General features: G+C 39.3%; 1 protein-coding gene and 1 long non-coding RNA gene across 3 annotated transcripts in view; one reads left to right on the top strand and one right to left on the bottom strand.

Annotated features, from left to right (window-relative positions):
* Positions 1 to 22,079, bottom strand: part of Ptprg (protein tyrosine phosphatase receptor type G) — a 708,866-nt gene that overhangs the window by 16,849 nt on the left and 669,938 nt on the right. The window contains exons 16-25 of the mRNA XM_071619197.1: positions 14,242 to 14,338; positions 9,811 to 9,893; positions 9,491 to 9,625; positions 8,430 to 8,564; positions 6,571 to 6,743; positions 4,737 to 4,872; positions 4,095 to 4,241; positions 1,745 to 1,838; positions 1,083 to 1,159; positions 526 to 654 (exon numbers count right to left, since the gene is read on the bottom strand). Of these exons, the coding sequence (XP_071475298.1) occupies positions 526 to 654; positions 1,083 to 1,159; positions 1,745 to 1,838; positions 4,095 to 4,241; positions 4,737 to 4,872; positions 6,571 to 6,743; positions 8,430 to 8,564; positions 9,491 to 9,625; positions 9,811 to 9,893; positions 14,242 to 14,338 (1,206 nt within the window). The remainder of the gene's footprint in view (positions 1 to 525; positions 655 to 1,082; positions 1,160 to 1,744; positions 1,839 to 4,094; positions 4,242 to 4,736; positions 4,873 to 6,570; positions 6,744 to 8,429; positions 8,565 to 9,490; positions 9,626 to 9,810; positions 9,894 to 14,241; positions 14,339 to 22,079) is intronic.
* LOC114104991 (uncharacterized) lies at positions 4,164 to 22,031 on the top strand. Of its 2 annotated transcripts, XR_011709132.1 has the most exons (4): positions 4,168 to 4,248; positions 6,541 to 6,803; positions 7,415 to 8,811; positions 16,794 to 22,031. It is a non-coding gene; the product is annotated as an uncharacterized lncRNA (long non-coding RNA). The 2 variants fall into 2 exon arrangements; XR_003584929.3 differs by lacking the exons at positions 6,541 to 6,803; positions 7,415 to 8,811; positions 16,794 to 22,031 and adding an exon at positions 4,827 to 5,314 and having other exon boundaries at positions 4,164 to 4,248.

Raw genomic sequence — 22,079 nt, 5'->3', positions numbered from 1 at the left:
GTCTGACCCTGATATATTAGTAGTACTTCTGATATGATTTTTTTGTTGTTGTTGTTCAGAAACAATCAATTGAAAGCATGAACTCTGAAGGCAAGATGACTTAGATTCAAATCCTGGCTCCAACTGTTCGTGCATGCTCTTGGACAAGTCAGTTATTTTCTCAGCTACTAGATGAGAGTAGTAGTACTTATGTTATTAAAGATGGTGTGAGGCTTCACTGGGTTAATATATCGAGAGTAAGCATAGTTACAGATTCCATACATGAAATATGACGTACAGCAGCTCAGCGGTCTAAAGTCACCTTTTTGTGAAACTTTCCACCACATAGAGTACAACTGAAGGGTAATGTCATCAGCATTAGAGAAATAATGGAACACACAGGAATAAGTGAAGTGAACCCCCACAGAAAGTCTAAGTTTCCTCCCTAGCACCTACAGACAGTACAGCCCTGTGGCAAGGTATCAGAGTAATTTATGTTTGTAGCCTCCCGGGCTCATTAATATATAGCAGATGTGCTGTACTCACCAAGCTCTGGTTGTCTGGCAGCATGACAATGATCTGCGCATTATGATCCCAAATCATTCGCCAGAAATCTTTCGTAGTATGCGGCAGAGGATGCTGGGTTATAATAAATTCATTGCTCCTGTAATAGCCCTTCAGTTAGGAAGAGGGAAAAATCAGTGATTATGAGGGTTCGCTTCTAACTTTATGACATGACAAAATATACTCCTGAAACAAAACAGCACTGTTTTGACCCTACTAAAATAACTGAGGAAAGCATTCAATACATTTGTCTAATTCTTCGATGTACTTCGGCTAACACGATACAATTTTCTCTCCAAGTGCAATTCACTTCAAGTTACCCCTGCTGTTTTAACTGTAATTTCAACATTAATTCCTTAAGAAGCATTTTGCTTCATTTAGTTATTTTTGTTGTCCCATAGTCTGGTTAAAAATATCAAGATACAGCAATCTGTTTGATATTACACAGAATATTTCAAAACCAGAATCTGTGGCATAGGTGGTATCTTTTAATACCTTTCAGTTTAATGGACTTTATGTCTGATGGGCTGTTGACTCACCATAATGTAAGAAGCGTTAATGTAATCTGTGCCTTTCATTCCGGGCAATGGTGCAAGACCCACTCGAGCACGCTCCGCTATCACATGGAAAAAAATAACACCATATTATAAATAGGAACCAACAGCTCTTTCTGAGATTTACTTATCCCCTGGCTCCCTGTCCAAGACTTATACCTATATATTTATAGAAGCTAAAAGTGTTATCAGCTAAAACAATGTAAAATGAAATTTTATTGCACATGCTCAGGATAAACATTTTAGGAATCAAAATTTTTTTACTGTGCAAGAGGTCTTCATAGCAGATCGCTCAGAAACTATACAGTACAGACATGCGAGAGGGTTTGAGATTTGGTATTCCTAAAAGTATACTTTGCTCTTTTTTTCCATTAAAGGCTTATAAAAGCAGGGGCCTTCTTCACCTCTCCAATGAGCAGCCATGCCTGTGTCTTTAGTGCACACCCATAATGTCCTCTACTGTGTCCTGAGATTATCTTCTGCTCACCGAGAAATGTTGAGTTCACATCAGATGGATGACTGCTGGCACCAAAGCCACCTTCCACTTTGACTCAGTTCAACATAACATTTGCCTCTTTACAGATTATATGAAACCCAATTTAAAAAGATACCAACACACTGAACTAATCAAACTGTTAAGATCTTACATGGTACGACGGAGGAGTTTCTGTTCTTTTCCTTGTTACACTCTTTCTGAGCACTAAAGCATTCCACGTATTTTGCATTACACTGTGTGACAAGCTGAAAGAAAAGCAACAATTTAGTCTGCATTCACGGGTATAACCAATAGTACCTATTAGGCAATTTGGAACAATATCAATAAGATTACTAACAACATTTTTATGCCCTGAAGAATGCTCTCTTGCTTCACTAGTAGCACGTCTTTCTGTGACCTTGATTGTGTCCTTGTCTTAATTCTACTGTCAGCCTTAGGCTTCTGGCAGGGACTGTGTGTAGTAATGATTGAACTGTGTGGAGTTTTGCTGTTGCATAGGTTACTGCTATTGTGCATTTTGTCCATAATTCCACAGCGGCCCATAAGACTCAAGTGACTCTACTCTTGAAGATGAAGAACTTAAGTTCTGGGTACATTTCTGTTGAACTGACATTGTTCTAAAGCCGTTATTAAGAATCAGCCCGGTAGCCAGGTTTGGTGGCACACACCTGTAATCCCAGTGGCTCAGGAGGCTAAGGCAAGAGGGTCAGGAGTTCAAAGCCAGCCTCAGCAACTTAGCAAGACCCTAAGCAACTCAGTGAGACCCTGCCTCAAAATAAAATGAAAAAGGGCTGAGGACGTGGCTCAGTGATTAAACGCCCCTATGTTCACTCTCCCATACCAAAAAAATCAGTAGTTCAGTTCAATCAAGCTAGGTAAACAGGAGAATAATCAATCTGTTTTGTGTGGGTCTACCTTAATGAGTGTATGGGTACAGTCTTCAAGTGCTTTATTACTACCATAATACACCTTAGAGGTAATTTTCATGATTGAGTTTCTGATTTTTCCTTCTTGAGTTCTAAAATGATTAGTGCCTGTAATAACCTGGTTTCCAACTGAGCTGATTTCTTTGGAGAATTTTTTTTAAAGGGATGTGCAAACTAATACAGGTTGAGTCTCCCTTATCCAAAAATGGGTGGAACTAACAGTGTCATATTCTTTAGGATTTTGGAATATATTTCTGTGTATATGTAAAATTTTGCATTTTAAAGATGGGAATCAAATGGCTTTACAATAGCCAGGATGTTTAACAGCTATAAATTTAAAATTGTTGTTAGGATTGAAATTTGTGTGTGTGTGTGTATATAATATCTATCCTGAAGGTAATTTTAAACAAGGCTCATGGTTCTACTTGTGACATTATGGATTTCAGATTTTTGAATTAAGGATGCTGTCATTAGTCTTTTCAATTTTTATTTTTTTGCACGTGGTTTCTTATATTGTGTCAAGATGCAAATAATGAGATGAATCTGTGCAGTTTTAGTTTTCACGGTAACACTTTCCCGTCTCTGAACTCTTCTTAAATTCTGCAAAAAAGATTCAAATGAAATGTTGGTACTTAATATTTTGTAAGAACTCACTGTAAACATTTAAAATGATAAATTGTGTCCTCACAATTAATTGCCTCAAATGGTTTTGTAGTAGGAACATTAAGAGCCAGAAGTGTAAAATTATTGTTAGGAATGGATTCAATGAAAGTAATCTATTTTCTTTTCATATCACCTGGGATAATTTGCTTGGCTGTCTCATTTCTTCAGCTAAGAGTCAAATGAAAGTTTCAGACTCTGGAAAACCTTACCATTGAAAACTAAAACTGCAGATTAATTTTCTTGACACAAAATGAGAAATCACATATGGAACACTGTGTAAAAAAAAGAATTGAATAGACTAATAAATAGGAAGGCACTCAGTAATTGGAAAGACAGGAGGCATTCGTAAGTTACAATTATTTCTTTGAGCTTTTCTGGTCTAAATTAATTTATTTGCCCTCACAGTCTCTCTTTCCACCTTTACTTCTGTCACGTCCATATAAACTTTAACTGCCTTTGAACTTCACCATGTCCCCAAAGAAAAATAACCATTTTAGGGAAAGTTAACTTTTCTATAGTATTGTTTAGTATAGTAGTAACTCTTGTAGTTTCCAAATTCTTTTGGTCTAGTTTTCTAAAAAAGCATATTTTGAGGACAATATATTTACAAATAACCACTGTGAATAAAGGTATCATTGCATAGGTCAGAAGAAACATCTTGAATACTCTTTTGGACCAGAACAAACCATTCAAGTCTTCTGTACCTTGTGGCCAGAGGATGATGTTTGTTTGGATAAAGCTGTAAATTACTCAGAAGACAATACAGCACTGTACTATCTACTTAAACACCACCAATACATAATGGTGGTGTTTACGTAGATATTCCTTCTATACATTAACGCAAAGAAGACATGATCCCAAACGCAAGGTGTTTTTCTGCTTCCTTGCTCAAGAAGTTTTTCAGAGCACTACCTTGAATTGTTTTTCCAGTCGTGTCTTGCCTCCTACTCCTGGTATGAGGATGCTGTTGACATAGCTATGCAGCTGATTTGAAGATACTTCAGTCTCCTTTCCAAGAATGGCTTCCAACAAGGCATCATGGATGAAAATATACTGCTCCTGAAAGGTACGATATGGGGTGATCACCAGTGAGAGATGTGGAGGTAGCCAGCCATTCACGAAGTTAGCCTTAGGTTAACTCTGCTCCCATAAGGGACTTCCTAGTGAGCTCCTTCAAGCATTTGTCACTAGGTGGTTCCTTTTCCATTATAATTCCACACCATGCCTGGAACAGGTGGTTCAATGCAGCCAGCAATTGAGAATGTGTGCTTAATGAAGGGCTTAAGACCCATCATCTACTATGTTTTCAGGCCAGAAAACATGTTTAACTCCCAAAGCATCTAACACAGCTCTTGATGCAACTTTATCTGATTACTGAGATGATGTTAAGATCCACATCGAAACAGAATCCTGTGATCCAAAGAGTGGAATTGTGGTCAGTGTATCTTCTAATACAAACCTGTAAATTCCTTCAAGCCCTAAGAGGATGAATCTGTCTCTCCAGTGTGGCTCAACTTTTGGAATCTCAAGAGCGCACTGGCAGTCACTCCTTACCTCTGTCTGGACGAGGTAGTTGCGCTGTGTCCTGATATGCTTCAGGAATCCCAGGACGTTGACTGTGCTTTTATCTTTGATCTGTTGCAGCATGCTGTCTATCACAATGTAGGTGCCTGTCCTGCCCACGCCAGCGCTGTAAAGAATGAAGGCACTCAACTAGGACTTTGTCATCCCCCCCCCCCCAATCCATGGTCACAATGCAAGTATCTAATGAAATGAGAAATAACCCTCTTGTCTAGATAACCTAGTATAAATGACAAAGGATATTCACATAGATTACACCTCAAAACTTCACTAGGACACGTCTCACTATGAACAATCTTGACAAGGAGTACAGACTTTCCCATAGGAGCTGGGAGACAAAGGGTGTGCACTCGGACTCCCTTGCAGCTCAAGCAAAGGCATGAGACTCCAGCTGCAAGGGACTGAGAGGCGTCTCATGGCAGCAGCAATCTCCACACCACGACTGGCCTGCTGAGGCACTGTGTGGGCAGCCTTTGAACTTGCGCTTGGTTCTCCAACTCTCCCAGGAAGTCTGAGTATGCATTATCCTTTTAATAAACCCCTTTTCTGTACATCTGCCTCTGTTGCATACATCTAAGAAACTAATGATCTCATTATTAGACAGTTCCTATTTAAATAAGGGATGTTTTTCTTTAGTAATCAGTTGTAGAATAAGAATGGTACATTCAGAAAATTTGGTTTCTTATATGTGCATTTCTTAATTGTGATTTAAATAAATAGCCAGGAAGATCTGAATTCTGCAGTACTGAATAACAAGCTTGTTTGGGCAGAATGCCCCAGAAGGTTCCTGTCTAGCACAATACCTAGGCTGTTTGACACTTATCTCCACTTTAGTGATTCCTAAATGGATTAGTGAAAAACTAGAGTTCTCATGGGATTTCAAGTAGAAGATGTGTTCTAACTTGTGGAAAGGGTTTGTTTTGTGAAAGAATTTTATAAGAACAGCCCAAAAGAAATGCTGAGAAAATGCCATGCAGCTCTGTGACATCAGTCACAGAATAAGTAACATCCATTTGAATACTGAAGCCAAACAAAAACCCAAAAGGTCAAGAATGCAATAGCAAATGAAATGTAATCAAAGCATTTCTATGTAATCAAAGCATTTTTAAACAGCCATCTAAAATTACTTTAGTTGAAGGAAAAAAAAATAGGATTCACTTTTTGTTTTTTTGAGATGGGATCTCACTGAGTTGCTGAAGCTGTCTCTTCAGTCTCAAGGCTGAGTGGCTGGGATTACAAGTGCACCAACGTGCCCAGCTCCAAGTGCTTTTTTTTTTTTAGTGGGGGTAACCAGGAATTGAACTCAGGGTCTCACTGAGTTGCTTAGCACCTTGCTTTTGCTAAGGCTGGCTTTCAACTTGCTATCCTCCTGCCTGGACTTCCCAAGCCCAAGTGCCTTTTAAAAGATATTTTATATGGCATGTATAAACCAGAAACTTTAAAAACATCTTTTCATATGTACTGTAAATATTAGGAGGAACCTTACAGAAAAGCCATAATCTCTGGTGTGGAAAGCTCTTACAATAGGAACTTTTACTGATAAGATCATTTTATTAAAACCAGAGATTCATCTAGTTGAGCAGATTTTTTTTTTCAGAATTGCAAATGATTTCTTAATGTGATGGAAATATAGCTACTTGAAAAGACTAACAGGTTTATTTATCCCATTTTTAGAGGAAGATTTGGCCCAAGTAATCAAAACAGTAGCAGAGTTTCCATGGTCCAAGTTCACAAGGCCCAAGCTCCTGCTCAGCCCCCTTCATGTGTTGAATCCCAGGTAGAAAAAAGAGAAGGACGCTGGCTCTACCTGCAGTGCACCAACACAGGGCCCATGTCTGGCATCCGAGCTGCTGAGGATCTCCTCACGAAGGTCAGGACCGGGAGGGCATACTCAGGAACTCCCATGTCAGGCCACTGTGTATAGTGATACTGGATCACTGCCCTCTCGTTCTGACGACCCTTGGGATTTCCTTTCTGGCCCTGTGAATGATGTAAGAAGACCTCTTTAATCTGCATATGAGCATTCTGGAAACAAATAAGGTAAGGGTGTTAGGACCCATGCCCTCTGTTTTCATTCCCCCAGGTGCTGAGCCAGGTTATTTCATCTTTGTGCCCAATGTTTTTCATGAAATGGAGTCATAGCTCAGTTGTAGAGCACTTGCCAAGCACATGTGAGACACTGGGTTTACTCCTCAGCACCATATATAAATAAAGATATTGTGTTCATCTACAACTAAAAAAAAATCCCAAGAATGAACATTTAATTCTGGTCTTCTGGACGCTCCATAGTCTTAGAACTATCCAGAGCGCTGGTCAACTTCCTGCAAGGCCTCCATTTTCTAAATGCTGCCTCACTTAGCTTTTATCTGCCCAACTAGATCATGGGCCATGATTCTCACTCTTTGCCCACTGTCTCCAGAAGGGAGACCTTCTGGAGCTGGAGGACAGGTTGTGCTGTGCATTCTCCAGGAAGTGAAGGGAAAATATTAAGTGTCAGATGATTCTCCATCTCTAGAATCAGAGGCAAGGTCTCATGCATCTGCCACTTTCTCAGAGTACTTCTCCTTTAAAGAACAAACCCTTTTGAATGAAAAGTCTCCTCTGATAGGTCATTGTGTGTAAACTTTCATTTTTCTGCTTTTTCTTATCAGGATACAGAATACCTGAATTTCCTACTGATATCTCTGACTTAAGCTGTTTCTAGAAGAAGGTACAGTGGGCCTGTTTAAACACCTGAAGGGTTCCCATGCGTAATATGCTTTGTCTATTGGCTCTGGCTCACTTGGACCAACAGCTATATGATAGAGAACTCAGATACAGAGCTGTCGATTTTCGTGTATTTCTGCCATTTTTGGAAATAACTAGACATAGAAAGGACTGTTAATCTTGGATCACAGATGGGCTTCAGAGCCACCCAAAAATGTATATAAAGTCTGAGTAAATGTACATTCTTCTGGGACAAGGAGGCTACTATTTTATAACATTCTAAACATGTCCAAGATGCCAAAAAAGGTCCCACTGCTACAAATGATTGCCATATTACTGAGCTATCTATCTGAAGAACCAAATATTGCTGTGACAGTGGAGTTTCAGCTGGAAACTGAAACAGCTCAAAAGCAGCATTTCCATGCAGTGTGACTTTTCAGGCTATTAGTAGTACTATAGAAAGGAGTTGAGTTTATGGGTAAGTCACACCAGGAATCGGTTCTACAGGTTTCTTAATTCCATCATTCCAGTCACTTGTAATTTCTGTAAATTTCTAAAATGGGAAAATGTGAGCTAGCATTCATCTCCCATTCTTACTGAATAGCAGAACTTGGTTTTTCATAAGCATCCATGGGACTATGAATAAAACATTCTTTGGGAAACAATGCTCTGAAGCTGTGAGGAAATTGGAATTAAAAAGTGACATCAACAAACAGATGCTACAGTATTTGCTGAGTGTTAGCAAAACTTGAGAGAATGACTTCCTGGAAGAAGAGATCAACAAACCGGCTGGGCCAGTTACATTCTATTAAGTGCTCTGCCAGTACCTCTCCCACCATACAATGGTATATCCAGAGACTTATGAAAAAATGTCTCAAAAATACTTTTTTATACTTGTATGAAAACCAACTTGGTTTTTAAAGAGAGACATCCTGCCAGCCCACCCAGTTCCCTCGATACCTTTTTCACTTTTGTATTTCTGACTGAAAAACGACGAACAGTGTAGCAGGCATGTACTTTTGTGCTCTTCAGTGTGACAATTATGTTCCCGTACTCCTCACTATTCTCTGTTGGCCAATATTGATCACATTTTCGCTGTAAGAAGAAAAAAGTTGTGAATTTCAAACGACCACCTTAAAACATTCATTTATTTGACTGAAAAAGAAATTCATGGGCTGAATGCGTCAAGGCAGAGGAGATCTCTGAAGAAGCTAATGAATTGTGTTAAATGTGGGCGAGATCATCTGAGAAATGGGCCTAGTATTTATGATCATCTCTCCATACATGAAGAACTTTAAAGAGGGCCTAAGAAAGAAACCTCTTCATTGAACCTATGAGACATGTGGGTAGGATGTATTATAAAGGGAATTTAAATGTCATTTGGAAGGCTGTGCTGGATTTATGGGAGGTCTTTCTTAAGCGGGACTCTGTTACAACTTGGGTCCATCAAAGATAAAATTAGGGATCCTATAATCAAAGTGAAACACTAGTAGATTTTTAAGCAATGAACTGGAGGCTTAGCTTTTAATTCTAGCCTACCTTATTATTGTCCAAGCTTGTAATCCAGTACACTCTATAGCAATTTTTTTTTTTTTTTTTAATGTAAAGCAAAAGTCTTAATGATGGCCAGGTGTTTAAGCATTCATTGCTTCTCACTCCTCTACAATCCTGTCCTGTTAGTACTTTCTTTGCTACCATATGCATCTTCCAACTTTCCTGCTTTTTGCTCTTCGGTTGAATGTCCTTTCACCTCAAACATTAACTCCTTTGAAAGCCTCCGCACTAGAGAACGCATTCCTTCATGTTACAGCAATCTCCTAACACACCTCTATCTGCACATTTAATCCATACTTCGAATGCCCTAGCTCTCTTTTCCACCAGACCACAGGCATGATAAGAGCAAAGCAAACACGTATCTCTTTTGTAACTCTTTATACCTGGTCAAGTTCCTACAGTACAGCAAGAACTCTTAAAATATTTTGATGGTGCATTATTAAGATAATAAGCCAAGATGCTCTTACTCTTCCTTTCTCCACAAGGTTTGTAATCATGATGATGATTCCAGTATTTTGTTCCCAAATCATTCTCCAGAAATCTTCAAATGTAGACTTTAAAGGTCCCTGGGTGGCAATGTAGGCTTTTGCTTTGTTGTAACCCTTCAAAGATGACAGTACAAAGTGAGATGAAGGAAGTGTCATGGAAGACCGGTTAATAATTCAAGTCCCTTCCACAGTGTGCAGGCTGCATTCTTAGTGAAAGTTCTGTGCGGTACTCAAATACATGCAAGAGTCTGCAGCTTTCACTGTTCAGAAGTGAGTTTATAAGACTGTTTCTGACTTACATCAACATAGTTTGCATTAATGTAGTCGCTGTGCTTAGAATCTTTTCCCGGTAAAGGTCTTAACTTCACCCTACTGTGATCATCTGTGGAGGAGAGAAGGCAAAAACAGCGTTATAATTAAACCCAGTAGCATGCTAAATAAAAGACAAGGCAATCAGGTGAGGTGGCATCTATCAGAATGTCCTGAGAAAACTGTGGCAGAATAACTATTAAACAGAAATAAACATAGGGCTACTTCTTCCTTATGCTGTCACCTGTAGCACGTTCCAAGGCCTTTGAGGAACTACTCACCTATCTCCTTCCCATTAACAAACAGAAAAAAGTGACTGTTACGGAACAACTGTATTCAGTTGATACCATTCCCTGCCATCTCCACAGAACTTAAGCAACTAAAGAAACCAGTTATTTTAAGAAGAATCTGAGGTCAGATATTAAGATCCACTATTTTTAGTTTGGGAACAAAACGGTTTGGAGTGGGGAGGACCATCATGTGTCTAGTTGCCCAAAACAGCGAGCTTAAGTGTTTCAAGAGAACAGAAGTAGTGAAGGGAAGCTGAAGTTCAAATTTTCTCTAGTAAGGAACAGAAAGGGCAAAGGTTGATGTTTTTTCTTTTCTTTCTTTCTTTCTTTTTTTTTTTTTTTTTTGATAATGACTAGGAAAAAAAAAAAGGCTAGCTCAAAATGAAGTCAACTCAGGGATTAGCCTAGGGATAAATGACCCCAGATTCCACCAAGCACTTTTTGGAAAGCTCTCTATATTCTTGGAGCTTTGAATTTTTCTACTTTGTTATTCTAAGAAAATGTACAGTTGACATAAAATGCAAATGAAAATTTTGTTCTACAGCACCTGGATAACAGCAGCTTATGCCTCACTAGCCATTGTATTGTTATTTCTTAGACTGACAAACAGAGGTGGCTTGATGATATCCACATGTACCCTGAAAATTATAATAGCTCTGAGGGAGAAGGCTTTTCTGATGTCGTGTTTCTACAACATTGCTATATAAAGGCATTCATATTAAGGGTAGACAAAAGTGACAGGTGATGTGTCCCAAGTCCAAATGACCAAGAAAACAACAAAACCCAGCTGTCTGGACTTGTCAAAATACAAGATTCTAATTTGAATTTTTGAAAGTAAAGTAGTTCTTTTAAAACTTGGGCTGGGGTTGTGGCTCTGTGGTAGAGCACTCACCTGGCATGTATGAGGCACTAGGTTCGATCCCCCAGCACCACATGTAAATAAATAAATAAAAAGGTATTGTGTCCATCTACCAAAACAAAACAAAACAAAAACTTGAGGTAGTAAAAGTATCTTTATAGAAATGCACAAAATTGGCTATTAGAATAAATGGGTTCAGCAAGGATGTAGTATACATGATTAATATACAAAAATCAACTATTTTTATAAATTGTCAGTAGACAACAACCTAAAACTACCATAAAGTGAACAATTAGAATATATTTGACAAAAGAAATACACAGCCAACTACAATTGATGAAAGAAATAAAAGACCTAAATAAGTGGAAAGACCACCATGTTCATGGATTGGAGGACAATATTGTTAAGATGGCAGGGATACCCAAATTAATCTGCACATTCAGTATAGTCAATCCCCATCAAAATAAACCCTAGCTCTTTCTATAGTGATAGACAAGTTGATCATAAAAATCCATATGGAAACACAACAGACCCAGAAAAACGAAAAGAATCTTGAAAAAGAGGACTCATAAGTCGTCTTTCAGGGCTCACAGTTTCCAGTTTCAAAACTTGTCACAAAGCTGTCAGTAATGAAGACAGTACAGTATTGGCAAAAGGATAGACATAAGATTGACAGAATATGATTGTGAGTCCTGAAATAACCCATTCCTTCATGGACAGCTGATTTTCAATAAAAGTACTAGGACAATTCAATGGGGAAAGGAAAGTCTTCTCAAATGGTTCTGGGACATGAAAAGAATGAAGGTGGAATGTCACCATGTAACTTAGCAACTCTGTTCCTATGTATTCACTGAAAAGAACCTCGGACCACACATAAAAATTAACTCACAGTGGATCAAAGACCTAAATATAAAAACCAAAACCATAAAATTCATGTCAATGCTCAAATGGGATAAAATAGGATACCACTTCACACCCAAAGGCTGTTATGTAAAAAATAAAAACCTTGATGTTATATTGGAATAGGCAATTCTTTCTTAGATATGACACCAAAACCCCTGGCCACTAGTAAAAAAAATAAAGTAAGCCGAGTTTCACCAAAATGTAAAAATGTGTGCTTCAGAAGACACCATTAAACTGAAAAGACAATGGTGAAAAACTTTGCAATCTTTATAGTGGACAGTGGACCTGTATCTAGGATATTTGTAAAGAAACCTTGCAACTGAACAGTAAAAGGACAAATAATCCATTTTTTCCCCTAAAAAGCAGGTAAAGGGTCAAAAACAGACATTTCTCCAAGGAAGATATACAAGTAGCCAATAAACACATGCAAAGACGTTCAACATCTCTAAGTGTAAGGAAAATGCAAATCAAAACTATAATGGGGTCAGGTGCCGTGGGCACACCTGTAATCCCAGTGGCTCCAGAGGCTGAGTGAGGAGGATTATGAATTCCAAGCCAGACTCAGCAATTTAGCCAGATCCTGTCTCTAAATAAAATGCAAAAAAGGGCAAGGATATGGCTGCGTGGCTAAGCGCCCCTGGATTCAATCCCCGATACCCACAAACAAAACTCTCCCAAAAGTAAAATGGGATATACTTCACGCCCAGAGGCTGTTATGTGAAAAATAAAAACCCATGTTGGTAAGGATGTAGAGACACTGGCCCCTTCACCTATTGCTGGTGCGGCCACTTTGGCTAACAAATTGATAGTTCCCTCACCATGTCAGACTTGGAGTTGCCAGAGAACCTAGCAATTCTTCTCTTATGTATACCCAAGAGAACTGAAAATACATGTCCACATAAAGCCTTGTGTGTGGATGTTCACAGCAGCATTATTATAGCCAAAAAGTGGGGAAAATGAATGAATAACCAATATTTATATATCCATAAAATGCAGTATTTTTTAGCTATAAAAAAGCAATGGATGAGTATATGTATATGGGTACAACCTGGATGAATATTGATGAAATGGCCAGAATATGTAAGTCCCCAAAGAAAGTAGATGAGATTGCTAGGGTATGGGAATATCAGCTAACAGATATCAGGTTTCTTTTCTGGGGTAATGAAAATACCCTAAAATTGCATTGTGGTGACTGTACAACTCTTGGAATATACCAGAACCCACTGAATTGTAAACTTAAATGGGTAAAATTTATACATACAATATGTGAATTTATCTCCCAAAAGCTTTATTACAAAAACTTACCAGTTGTGTTCAAATTTTAAGTTTTGTGATGTAAACTCTATTATATAAAATTCTATATAACGTGGTCCTTATTGTATGTTAGAGTATCCTTATCTGAAATGTTTGGGACCAGATGTGTTCAAGATCTCTTCCCCTCCCCTCATTCTGTAATAGTTTGCATAGACTATATGGCTGAGCATCCCTAGTCTGAAACTTTTTGTCATGTCAGTGCTCAAGGAGTTCCAGATTTTCATATTACAAACAATGGCCAAAGTCCTACGTGTCCATGAAAAGTGGCCTTGCACAGAAGTAGCCTAAAGTCTGAGAGTATTCTTTGGGGTTCTATATAAAAAATGCCTATTTGTTTGAATCCCTAATCTCCAGCATGCCCTTGGCCCTGAAGATAGACCTAAATGCATGGGCCAAAAGGACTGGAGGCTCATCCTTTAAGGAAAGGCCAATTAGGAAGTCTTATAGAGACTGCCTGGAAATGCACTTAATTCCACCAATTTTATTTGTATTATAAAAATTTGGGGGGCTGGGGTTGTGGCTCAGTAGTAGAGTACTTGCCTAGCATGCATGAGGTACTAGGTTCAATCCTCAGCACACAAAAATAAAATAGAGGTAACATGTTCACCTACAACTAAAAAATATTAAAAAAAAAAAAAAAGAGGTTGGTTAAGGGCTATGGTTAGCTCAGTGGTAGAGCATTTGCCTAGCATGTGTGAGGCACTGGGTTTGATCCCCAGCACCACATTAAATAACAGTATAAAAAAAATACAGAAGAGTAGGTTAAAATCAAGGTCAAGACAGCCAAGTGACATCCAAGCTTTGAGTCCCCACATCTGTTGTGCTATCACTTCACATGAAAATAGGCTTGGAACATTTCACATGGTGACAGCCTAACAAGAGGCTAAGGGGGCCGAACATGTCCCCACACTACTGAAGATGGTCTAAGGAGAGGTTAGCTCACAAATATCATTCTTTCTTGGCACCCCGTTTCTGACTGCTTGCCTGTCAGCTTAAACCCAGCACGAAAATGTAATCTCCTCAGAGTCAAAGATGGTTTAAAGTCTGTTACTCACATGCTAAAATGTTGATGTATCTGTTTTTGTGCTTGTTATCTGGATGATTGGAATGTTCTGCAGTGATGTTCATATCAGCTGTACAGCGCTGGACTTCCTAGTGAAGAGAATGAACAGTAAGGTTTTAAACAGCCTTTAAAAAACAAAGGAGTTATAGTTATGCTCTGCAAAGCATGCACCACAGTGATCCCTACTGCAGCCGAAAAATTCCCATCACCTGGAAAAGTTGAAACAGTGGTAATACCAGAGCAGGACATGGCTCATGTGCTTGTGGCGATGCTGATACAAACCTGTGCCATACCAATCACACAAAGGACAGCATATATACCTAAGCACATGAGATGATGCTAATTAACTGTGCATTATATTTTAATCATTATTTTACAACATACACCTAAGACAAGTTTAGTGTAAAAAACTGTCATTTTAATAACTGCAATAGTGCCACGTGCCTGGTTTGCATCAAGAGGCAATGCTAGGTGACCAAGATCATCAGGTCTATGTTGTTCATACAAGGATGAAACTGCTGAATGAGACAGTTCTCAGAACTTGTCCTTATTTTTAAGCAATGACCACACACACACTGATAGTGCTAGGCAATAAAATATGTCTGACAGTCACCAGGACCTCCTCAATCCTAATTTCTGATATAATTATAGCCATGATTGTAACAAGCATATGTAGAATATTAAGGTATAATGATTTCATTTATGAATTCATCCATCTCTCCTTATTCCAGTTTTTGACCTATGCATTGGGATTTAAAAAAAAAAAAATCTCTCTGGCTATGTTGTAGTCTATAAGAAAAAGATTCTGTAGCTACCAAATGTGAACCACAGAAAAGAGGCCTGAAAAAAAGGTTGATGGAAGCAAAGACAGGAACAGGGGAAAGCTTAAACCAGGAGACAACAACAATTTACTTGTGTCTTAGAAGATAATAGGTATTCCCAAGAAGCACAGTTTCTACCATGATTTGAAATATATTCATAGGTCTCATGGTCTCATTTTATGAGACTGCAAATTGACTATGAAGACTCAGTCCTGAAATGACACTAATCTGTAGTCTAATTGTCACGTCTGGCTTGGATATACGTGGCCCTGACAAATTATTTGTGAACACTTCATTTCATCTAAGTGAACTTTCTTTAGAAAAACAGCAGTGGCAGAAACAATTCTACCACCGTCTTGGCCCTGGATATAAACATTATCCATTAGCCAAGTACAAGGTTTCCGAAAAGCCAAGTTTTTCCACACTGTATGCTTTAAACCCAGGAAAGGACTGGAGTTAACTAATAAGGGAAGTCATTAGCACTGCACAGCTGCTCCAAAGAGCAGGAGCAAAATAACAAAATTATCAGGAGAAATGTTTTACACGTAGCAGATGTAACAGAGTTTAGGAGTGTGCCGACTTTTTTTCACAAAGGAGTTGCATAGCAATTACGGATGTTTTCCACAGCATTTACATTAAGCATAATGAAAACAAGGAACTGGTTGTCTTTTATATTCACAAAGTACTTCCCAGAAAGGAGTCCCCCTTCTCCCTTAAGGAGGGGCTCACTGTAGTCAAAGAATGTCAAGTATAACAACAAAGGGTTACTATCTCTTCAAAGGAACTATATTTATGGACTCGCTGATTCTTGGAAATTATACACTGAATTTTTCATATTTGTGGAATTTCCCAGCTGCCCATTAAAAAAAAAAAAAAGAAAAAGACCCACAAGCATTAATTCAACCCGCCTCTTTGGGGAGTGTTTTTGATTTGATGTGTTTACTGTTTATTATCCTTACTAAATATGAAAGCTCTGCTGCTTTCTATTCTACAATAGTTCATAACTAATGGTTTTGCAAACACTAGTTTAAAGGGCCTGAAGGCTGCCTTTGGCTCATTTCTTTTCAAAGCACGGGCAAAAAGTCATGAGTCTGGATTGGTTAACATCTACAAGAACATAAGCAATGTTAACTGTACTTGAAATAGTGGGACCTCCCTTTTGGAACTACTGTAAACACCCTTTAGAATTGTCTCAAAGGAAGGAAGCTTTTGCAAGTGGATTTGTATTCTGGATGGTATTAATTCCTCTACCTACAAATCCCAGAAACAAACTGACATCCTTGGGTTTGGAAAGTCATACCTCTGGCTTGAACCTCTACGGGTTGAACTGTTTAGAGATTTTGTTCTGAGAGATTTTTGCTTTTAGTCCTTTAGTCTCATTCTTTTTTGTTATTGATTTTCTTTCCCTGTTGTGTGGATCTGACAGCCCGAACTACACACTGAGGTTGGGCCTCTATTACAATGTACTGCAATTGACCAGGACAGCCTGGGAGCAGCTGTCTGCACGGTTTAAAACAGTCATTCAATATGGCCAAACTCTTTTATTATCCAAAACCCTCGGTCTAATCTGTTGCCTCTAATTCACTTTTCCAATTATGTGAATGACAGAAAAAAGCATAGTCATAAATAATGTTAAATCTGATTTTATTAGAATTCACAGGGTTTGCCGAAGGCCTTCTGATTTTATCTTGTGGGTAATAATGTCATTTGTAATTCCTTGCAGGACTGTGTGGCTCATTTAGATGCAGATAATATCATCTGATCCTGGAGTGGCTTTTCTCCATCAAAACTGGCATTTCAGAGTTAATGTGATTATAATAGGTATTAAAACCCTTTAAAATGACACTGGCCAATGGAGTGTATATAGTAAAGTAACCTATTTATTAGCACTGATATTTTAAACTTGTTTGCATTTTCTCTATGTAAGAATCAAGTCTTAATATGAACAGTCGTACAACCAGAGGAGAGGGCCAGTGGGGAAAAGGAGGTCTAACACAACAAAAATAGTTCATTTAATTGAGAAGCTAGATTACTTCTTGCCTGGAGTTGTCAACGGGAGATGCTGGCTACAGCATACTTCAAGACCTGCTGTTTTGCCTTCTGTGCTTCCATTAAAAATAATAATAATAAAGCTGAACAAAAACACATCTGAAATCTTTCACCAAGACAAGCCTGGAAGAAAATACGTGGACCTGATGACCCCGTATTGGACGGAGCATATGACCATTGAGGCCCACGGCCGTCGGACAGGACCTGATCTACAGAGGACTGCTTGTCTCAGGTCATGATTGTGGCTCAGTGCTTGACAGGTACCACATATGCCGCATCTTCCCACCTTTGTCCTCTTCCACTCAGGTCACGAAGTGCTGCCAGCCTGGCCACCTTCCATTGTGTTGACTTGCTCAGAAACCTCCAATTTCTTCACCAGCCTTTTGAGGTCCCACGCATCTTCCACAAACTGCCTTCCCATGCCCTCTGGAAGATGATGGTTCCCTGCTCTTGGCTTCCCTGCCATTTACCTTGCTAAGAATGCCTCTTCTCTTCCCCTATCCAAATCTGTGTCTTTACCTAAAATGACTGCCTTTCCCCTCCATCTCCATGGAGCACAATGTAGCTGGCCTAGGACATAGAATATTTTTTTTTTCCATGTGCAGGTTTTGAAATTTAGCTAGCTCACTTTCTTCGCAGAGTGCCTCCTCTTAAACAGTTATGTTTTTTTCTTCATAAAAAGGGTCTAAAATGTTTTTGATATCCAAGTCTAAACTGGCATTCTGACACAAAAGCATCACAGAGTCAATTTCTGCCCTCTTGCAGGCAGCAGTCTTTAGGCAGCATTACACCTCTGTCATATGTCATCGGCAACCCTGGAAGTGTCCTTTCGTGACACAAAGTGGCTGTGGCCACTACTCCCTCAGAGCATGGGCTCAGGTGGACACAGCTTTGTTCTCTTGATTTAAGAAGATCAGCCAGCCCAGATTTAGCTCAGCTGGTTAATGTAACAGGGGCCATCCCCCAGAGGATCCTGTCAAGGAGCTTTGGACCTCTGGCTTCATCCCTATACCTAGTCTTTAAACTTCTGATTCTTCCAAACCTTGCCTAATAATTTTGTTGGTGCACAGAGCTTTGGAGCTCCCTCCTTTTGAAGGAGAGTGCTGCCACTGCATTTTTGGAGATGTCGTGCATTATGATGGTGGGAGCCAGGAAAGTGGCTGCTCATCCCTTAAAACCACCCTCGGAAGCCATTTCATGAAAAGGAAGGACAGTGAGGGTGAAGAGAACTCGGGCACTGGAATCATGAAATATTACCCTGAGATAAGGATTGATGTTATTGCCACTGACTGCAAAATCTTCTAGAGGTACAATGTCACCAGCTTTTCACAGTGTCCAAAATTTATCTGACAAGGACAAAATGCTAGCTTTCAGCATCACCTCTAGACAAAGACTCAATATTCCCAGTGAAGTTGTTTTTCTTATTCTCGCCGAAGTAGCAGAGCTCTGAAAATATGACAGCTATTCACCAAAATTTTTTTACTTCCAAGATTTTTAAACCACATGGGGCAGAAAGAATGTTCACTGAAATAACTAATCAGAATTCCTAGGTGCCTTTCTCCTCTCAGTCCCTCAGAACTCCAGACCTGCATTTTAGCACTGAGTTTTTTGCTTTGTCCTGTTTTACTCTAGTTGTGTAAACACTCTGGTCTCCCCATCAGACCAAACTACTCAGGGCAAGGACTTTACATTTTTTTCTTCTCCTTTTCTGCCTTTCTTTATATAGCCTATTATTAACTGTTTAAAAAAAAAAAAAAACTAAGGCTGTTTCTTAATGTAGCTCATTACCAAAAAGGTCCTCATGCTCTCTTGATTTAAGAAGATCAGCCAGCCCAGATTTAGCTCAGCTGGTTAATGTAACAGGGGCCATCCCCCAGAGGATCCTGTCAAGTAGCTTGGGACCTCTGGCTTCCTCTCTGTCCCCGGTCTTTAAACTTCTGATTCTTCCAAACCTTGCCTAATAATTCTGTTGGTGCACAGAGCTTTGCCATAGAGCTACAACCTTGGCCACTATGGTGAAGACTTAATCCACCATTGTACCTTATGTCCAGAGAGTGGTCTCTGGTGAGTCCTTAGTAACTACTAGATGAGTTGTTTTGTTGACTAAGTGGTATTCTCTTTTACTCTATGACTGGAACGATGACTAATTCTAGGCCTCTATTCAGATGTTGGGTGAGAGTTTTGTTAATAACATCTGATTTTTTGTGGGACACTAGGGCTCAAACTTGGGACCTTCCCCAGTTTCAGGCAAGTCCTGTACAATTGAGCTCCATCCTCGGCCTTTTTGGGGCCAGGGTCTTGCCAAGTTGCCCAGGCTGTCCTGGAACTTGGAATCTTCCTGCCTCAGACTCCTGAGCTGCTAGGATTACAGGTGTGTGCCACTGTTCCTGTCTTGAAAATCAAAATCTGAGCTAGCTGTACAGGCTGTAGATCACCAGGACCAAATAGTATTCTTAAGAGAGGGCTCTTTTTATTTTTTGCCAAGTCCTAGCTTCATGGCCAGTTTCAGAGTGTCACTTGCCATCTTGGCTAGTTCTGCTTCTCACTTTGGCTCATTATATAATGAGTGTGACTTTAATGAGAATGTGGATGGGCTCAGAATTAACCAGGTAGTTTTGAACCAAGACAGCCTTAGTCTTAAACCCTGCTGCTGCCATTCCAAAAACAGACACCCAATGCCTTAGTTATCTCATGGGCAAAGTTTCCTCATTTGAGAGGTGAGGTCAGTAAGCCCTACCTCAGAGGGTATTTCTGAAGGAGTAAAATAATGGATTCACAGTGCTAAGTGAATGCTAGCCATCAATATTCCTTATATGGATCTAGAAATCCAAAGGTGAGAGTACTACTATCACCAAAATAATTAAAAATAAACCCTTTACTTTTTAATCACTACAATCTTTTTTCTACCTTTCTTTATATAGCCTATTATTAACTGTTTATGAAACAGCCTTAGTTTTTTTTTAAATGTAGCTCATTGCCAAAAAGGAATAAATGCTTTTAAAATCTTTCAAATTTTGCTAAATTTTGGAAGGCAAGATTTTGTACTTCCTCTGCCCTTTACGTTCCCCCTTACTGTTCTCTTTAGAAAAGAGAATATTCTTCCTAATCTGAATAGCTTCAATTTTCAATCTTTCAAGCCAGGAAAGATTGTGAGGTGCCAACAGTAGAAAGATATGTCCTTCCTGCCTGCATTCCCTGTTCCACTCCTATAAATATCAGCAAACAATATTTAAACTATAAAGTTCAGGGGAGGGGGGCTAAATTTCTCAGTCACTGTATTTATTTATTTATTTTTAAGGGCACAGATGCCCAGAATTTGTTAACCGTCATGATTTGGATGCAGCCAAGCCCATTTTAAGTCAGACTAAGTACACAGAGGTATAGCTGATTATTTTGAATAATTAAATGGTGTCAAAACCAGCTGTGATGAATAGCACTGGGGTCTCAAATCATAAATAATTGAGAAACCAGAGTTGCATTTGATCATCCTGATCAAGTTCTGCTCTCTAGAGGATAAATGTTTGTCCTGAATACCATCAACATTGTTAAATGCCTCAATATTCTTGCTCAGTCATCCAGCCAACAGTCAATTGAACTAAATCACTTTAACACCACACACATTTGCTGTCCTCATGAATACAAAATGTTTGACTTAAACCATGTTCACTGTAGTTGAATAGGCACCTTTTTGGGTCGGCATCTAATAGGAGCATTAAGTACCTGACATGCTTTTGTTTGTTCCAGGAAACATATGACTTTGCAGAATAAATCGCGAGAGTCCTTTCTACCACCTTTGCCCCTGTTCTGCTCAAAGAGATGACACAAAAACTAAGAGAAAGACTTAATTTAAAATGAGTTGTCAATATAATTGCCTTTCTGATAGCCTTTGGGGATTCCACATTTACATAGAGACGGGATTTTTGTCCTATTTCTCATTGTTCCTGTAGGATGATTACTCCTCCCAGCTGTGTGGCTCCCGGATGATTCCCCAAGCACTTACCTCCCATCCCCTCACTTGAGCCCCAGAACCAATTGTGCAGAAAAAGAGGTGGGCAGGTTAGCGTCATCACCATCATTTCCATTTTAAAGTAGAAATGAGAACGAGAAAGGAACTGACTTACCCACAAAGCTAGAAGACAGCTGAGCTGCCATGAAAACTTGGCCTCCTCGGCACAACTCTTGCTGCCAGAGATGTGCCTTAGTTAAGCGCCTCAGTGAAGAAAAGGGCAGTCTGTTTAATAGCTCCTCATTGACACCCTGTCACTGCTGAACTGGCACAGAACCCAGAGTTGGCAGGATAGCGCGTGCCGCGCTCTACCTTGTTTCCTATACACCAGTTCTTAAAATCAGAAGGCTGTGTTAACCACGTCTTGTCTCCAAGGATTAATAATCATGCAAACAACCACCATCAATGATTTGCTTGCTTCTTAATAATTAACCCAGCACTTTCAAAGATGCTTATCGTGTGTGTTTCGTAACAACTTTAGGATGTGGGCGACATTAGCAGCATTTTTTTTTTTTTCAATGAGGAAACTAGGGATCAGAGATGAAGTGATTGGCCCACGGGCTGTGAAGCTCACTACTGGTGCAGCCAGCACCCAGTTCCTCACGCCAACCTGCTGTCTCCGCTACACCACGTGTAGCGCAGACACGACAGGGAATTGGGGCGCTTAACTATGACTTCTCCACTAGAAGGAAGGTGAAGAAAGAACCCCCAAAATCAACCACCACTATCTGCCTCTTTTCAACCACTAAGTGGTTCACAAAAGCACATGTTCAGGACCAGTGCAACCAATTCCCTTTCACATGATTTTTCTGGGAAGAGAATGGCTGTAAAAATCACATATGAAAAAAATAATCTCCAATTGTCAGTTGTTTTGTTATGCCGAAAATAAACTCAGGTTGACAATAATCTCTGAAGTAAGAGTTAATTTTCTAGAAATTTCCAGTTTTGAAACAT

The sequence above is a fragment of the Marmota flaviventris genome, chromosome 1, assembly GCF_047511675.1.
Source record: "Marmota flaviventris isolate mMarFla1 chromosome 1, mMarFla1.hap1, whole genome shotgun sequence".
In the NCBI taxonomy this organism is placed as follows: Eukaryota; Metazoa; Chordata; class Mammalia; order Rodentia; family Sciuridae; genus Marmota; species Marmota flaviventris.
This window is presented reverse-complemented; position numbering and strand designations above follow the sequence as displayed.